Source organism: Dendropsophus ebraccatus, chromosome 3, assembly GCF_027789765.1.
Source record: "Dendropsophus ebraccatus isolate aDenEbr1 chromosome 3, aDenEbr1.pat, whole genome shotgun sequence".
Lineage (NCBI taxonomy): Eukaryota > Metazoa > Chordata > Amphibia > Anura > Hylidae > Dendropsophus > Dendropsophus ebraccatus.
The window spans coordinates 196082205-196087369 of record NC_091456.1 but is presented as its reverse complement, the minus strand read 5'-3'; the positions used below and the strand labels follow the sequence as shown (position 1 = coordinate 196087369).

The 5165-nt window shown below is 45.2% G+C and overlaps 1 protein-coding gene across 1 annotated transcript; it reads left to right on the top strand.

The window, feature by feature from the left end:
- The first annotated feature begins 1065 nt into the window (after nt 1–1065).
- Nucleotides 1066–4233, top strand: LOC138786780 (oocyte zinc finger protein XlCOF8.4-like). The gene is made up of 4 exons (XM_069963827.1): nt 1066–1362; nt 1456–1579; nt 1666–1896; nt 3288–4233. The coding sequence occupies exons 1-4, from the start codon at nt 1123–1125 to the stop codon at nt 3923–3925; spliced, it is 1233 nt and encodes a 410-aa protein (XP_069819928.1). The 5' UTR covers nt 1066–1122; the 3' UTR covers nt 3926–4233.
- The last annotated feature ends 932 nt before the right edge of the window (nt 4234–5165 follow it).

Below are 5165 nucleotides of genomic sequence, written 5' to 3'. Positions count from 1 at the left end.
TACACACAGGGCTCTGCTGCAGGCATATATAACACACACACACACAGCTCTGCTCCACACACATCACACACACACAGCTCTGCTGCATACACATCACTTCAGCTCATCCAGCACAGCAGAGTCCTGCATACACTGAGCAGCAGCCCCTGATCATGTGACTCCTGCTCCTCCTCCATGTGACTGATCACATGACTGTGACATCATGGCAGGTCCTGGAAGCACAGGGGAAGCACACGGCTCCTGTACAGCTCTGCAGCTGGAGGTACAGTATATATATATGTGTGTAGGGGGCAGCAGGACCATTAACCCCTTCAGGACTGGGCGGTATTAGGTATGAGGTGTTGTTGTTCCTTGTGTCATTGCTGATCCCAAGAGGCCGATCTGTGCTGTTTCCTCTTCTCTCCTCTCATCTGGATGACGTCATGTTGGGGGAGATGAGAATCTTTCCTCACATTTTCTTCTCTCTTTCCTGGGACATCATGTGACTGTTCACTGTGCCCGATCAATAAAGTTATATTATAGTGGAGACCCCGATATATTACATTGTCTCCTCCTCTTCCCCTCCAGGATCCTCTGCTGATATCTTCTATATAAGAGACCGACCCATCAACCATGGAGAGAGACAGAGACAAGATGGCCGACAGGATAATAACCCTCACCCTACACATACTCTTCCTGCTTACTGGGGAGGTGAGGGATTCTGGGAGTGATGTCATCATGACATCATTATTATCTATGGAATAACAGATGGATAGGACTGGGGAGGTGAGGGATTCTGGGAGTGATGTCATCATGACATCATTCTTATCTATGGAATAACAGATGGATAGGACTGGGGAGGTGAGGGATTCTGGGAGTGATGTCATCATGACATCATTCTTATCTATGGAATAACAGATGGATAGGACTGGAGAGGTGAGGGATTCTGGGAGTGATGTCATCATGACATCATTCTTATCTATGGAATAACAGATGGATAGGACTGGAGAGGTGAGGGATTCTGGGAGTGATGTCATCATGACATCATTCTTATCTATGGAATAACAGATGGATAGGACTGGAGAGGTGAGGGATTCTGGGAGTGATGTCATCATGACATCATTCTTATCTATGGAATAACAGATGGATAGGACTGGAGAGGTGAGGGATTCTGGGAATGGATGGAGTGATAGTAATGTGTCTCTCCATACACAGGATTACACAGTAGTGAAGAAGTCCTCTAGTGGGCGCTGTGGGGCCCCTGGGTGTGAAGGATGGGGAAGAACCCTGAGCCCAATCCCGGGGCCCCTGATACATGAGGAAATGGAGGAAGAGAAGATCCTAGAAGTCACCAACAAGATGGTGGAGCTGCTGAGTGGAGAGGTGAGACTGTGGCTGCTGGGAATGCTGGGACATTATACAGTAACACCACTGGAGGGGTGGGGGGGATGACTGTGTGACCATTGTGTGTGTCAGGTTCCTATAAGGTGTCAGGACGTGGCGGTCTATTTCTCCATGGAGGAGTGGGAGTATGTAGAAGGACACAAGGATCAGTACAAGGATGTGATGCTGGAGGATCAGCAGCCCCTCCCATCAGCAGGTAATAGACAGGACTATGTACACACCTCCTCTCTGTATTATCTGGATGGAAAGAATGAATTCAGTCTCTGTATGTGTTCCCTCCAGTCAGATCCAGTAAGAGAACAGCACCAGAGAGATGTCCCCGTCCTCTTCTCCCACAGGATCAGGATCAGGTAGATGGAGATGTTCCCTATGATCTGTACATCCCACCTGACTTCTCCTCTAGTCTGATGAATCAGGAGGAAGATGGGAACGATATTAACGCTATAGACATAATAGTAAAAGAGGAGACAGATGACAGCAGTGATGAGCAGTATAAGGAGGACATCAGTACAGGTGAGTAGTGACAACTATAAATGCAGAGGAAACTCAGATGTTCTCCTCAGTCTTGACAAGGACACAACTGTGTTAATGGTTGAAACATTACGTTATGTTGCGCATCTTGTAACTGTGACATAGGAGTCTATGCAATCATTTTGTGTTGGATTTTTTTAAGCTTTATTTTGTTGCCATTTTTTCAGATGACTATTCATTAGAGATTTGGCGTTTGTCGATTTTAACATTTTTCCAGCTGAAAAATGTTACAGAGGATGTACCACCAGGTACGTCCTCTTTAAACAGACCCACGGATTGAACGGCGCCGTCACGTGGAAGCCGGTGCCGCGGTCCATTTTTTTGAACCGTGGCCCGGTTCCCGTGTACGGCGCCGTTCTATGCACTGGTCCCGGGCCGGTGTGAAGCACTGGAGGTAGGCCGGCCCTCCCATCTATGACGCGGCTCCATTGATTTTAATGGAGCCACGTCATACAGGGTAGGGAATTCCCTCCCACTGAGGGCGGGCCGGCCTACCTCCCGTTCTTAACACCGGCCTGGGACCCGTGCATAGAATGGCGCCGTACACGGGAACCGTGCCGCGGTTCGAAAAACGGACCGCAGCACCGGCTTCCCCGTGATGGTGCAGTTCGATCCGTGGGTCAGTTTAAAAAGGACATACCTGGTGGTACATCCTCTTTAAAGAAACCTACGCCATCTCTGAGCAGTCATAGGCTTTAGTCCTTGCGCACAGGATTTATGTAGAGGCCGGGGAACATCGGTGCTGCAGGGACATTTTTAAGTCGGGCTCAGAAAGTGAAAGACTTAATAAATGGCTCACCCCCATCTGTTTAGTGGGAGTGGGGGTGTAGTGTAGGTTTAGATCTCTGCTTGCTGACTTTGAATGAAAACATTCTAGTTCCATCCTGACTCTTAGAACATTTTTAAAACTTACAAGATACAGAGCTGTGGCACAAAGACAGGTACATATGCCTGCATTCACTGACAGCAAGCAGAGTTATAACTATAACTTTTCATATTACAGAAACCTAGGCTCAGGGACACATGTAAGTCTACGGAAGCAGCACAGGTGCATGGAGATGATGCAGATAATGTCTCCTGAAGGCTGGGTTACCATGTCAATAGACAGCTAACTGGCCTCCAGAGAGGAGATCACATGTCCTGTGTCTACAAAGGAAGGGGGGAAGCACGTTGTCAGAGAGGACACAGAGAAGATGATTTTAGTTGTCCAGAGCAGGTTAATATGAGGGAAACAGGGAAAGGGTGCAAGATAGGTTATACATGGATATTAAACATATGGTGGTATTGGGATGGGGGGTTGTTTAGAATATTGATTTTATTACCCTAATAACTTCTTTAAAGTTATTTAAAAGTAATCTCTTATCTATTGGCAGATGATTTTTCTCAGAGATCAGAGGGAAATCTGATATATTCAGTTTATAAAGCAGAGAATCCTATCTCACAAGATACATATGAAGAACATTCTATTACCCCAGATCTACCCCCAGCCCCTCACAGCAACAATCTCTCATCTGATCCTTTTAAAATGATCCTACCTTCTGGTTCACTGTACTTTATTAATCAAAATAATGCAAAGCCATTTTCGTGTTTAGAATGTGGTAAATGTTTTACTTACAATTCAGATCTTATTAGACATCAAAGAATTCACACAGGGGAGAAGCCATTTTCATGTTCAATATGTGGAAAATGTTTTAAACGAAAATCACATCTCACTATACATGAAAGAACTCATGCAGGAGGGACACGGTTTTCATGCCTAGAGTGTGAAAGATGTTTTACACAAAAATCAAAACTGGCTGCTCATCTAAAAACTCACACAGGAGAGAAGCCATTCTCATGTTCAGAATGTGGAAAATGTTTTACTGAGAAATCAAAGCTCACCAAACATGAAAGAACTCACACCAGACAGAAGCTGTTTTCATGTTCAGATTGTGGGAAAAATTTTGCTCGCAAATCGGTTTTTGTCAATCATCTGAAAACCAACACAGGAGAGAAGCCATTTTCATGTTGAGAATGTGGAAAATGTTTTATTCAGAAATCACATCTGAGAATTCACACAGCAGAGAAGCCATTTTGAGGTTTTACCAAGAAATCTAGACTCATTGAACATTGAAAATCTTACACAAAGAGAAGCCATTGTCATGTGATAAATGTGGGAAATGTTTTATGTGGGAAAAATGATTACTCAATGATCAGTCAGACGTCTGTTCTCCGGAAAGCAGATAGAAGCCGGATACCACAGCTATGTATTCCCCATGTACAGAGGAGATTTGGCGGTAATACAGATATCATATACCGCAGCTCCAAACTTCCCACCAGTTGGTAATAAAATGTTTCTTCTAAACCTTAGTCTCCTCTCCCTCCATCTCATGTGGATATATATATAGGGTTATGATGATGTGAGAGATGACACAGGTCCTGAGTGGGCGGCAGCGGCTTCCTCTGCATAGTTAGTGGCCATGCATACACAGTACAGGAGCAGGGAGGCCGGGGAGGATCTGGAGTCCCTGCTGCTCTATGTACAGTGTATTAGTGCAGCCGCCACAGGATGGACGGACAGGAGAAGAGAATCCTGTCTATCACCAGACTCCTGCCGCTTTCTCCTGTGTCCTCAGGATGCAGATACTGCTATCTCACAGCCGACCACCAGCCACTCTCTGCTCCTCACAGTCAGGCTGTCTAGGCCGACTACATGAAGCTACAGAAGCCGCATCATTATAGCATATAGAGCGGAGTGTGATGGTCGGAAACCGGAAAAAAAAAATTACAAAATCAAAAACAGTTTAAATGAATAAGGTAAATGGCAGACAAGTACATAGGGATAGAGGACCCGGCCCGCGAGGGCTTACACTCTGCAAGGTGAGGGGAGGAAGACAGTAGGTGAGGGGGCAGCCAGTCACAGCGTGGTGCTGAGTTATTGTAGGTTGTAGCCTGGTTTATAGAGATGAGTTTGTAGGTTACTTTTGAAGGTCTTGATGGTGGACGAGAGCCGGATGTGTCGGGGTAGTGAGAGACGGATGTGTTGGGGTTGTGAGTTCCAGAGGATGGGGAAAGCTCGGGTAAAATCTTTTTTTTTCCTTTTATTATTATCATTATTAAGTTTTTATTAAGAGAAGAGGTGAACAATGCAGAGTGGACCAAAGTTATCAACACAATCATACAAAGTATGAAGCTCGATTACAGTACCTTGAACATTGTAAAATGCTGACACAATATATAGTATAGTAAGAATGTCCACCAAAAAGAAAATA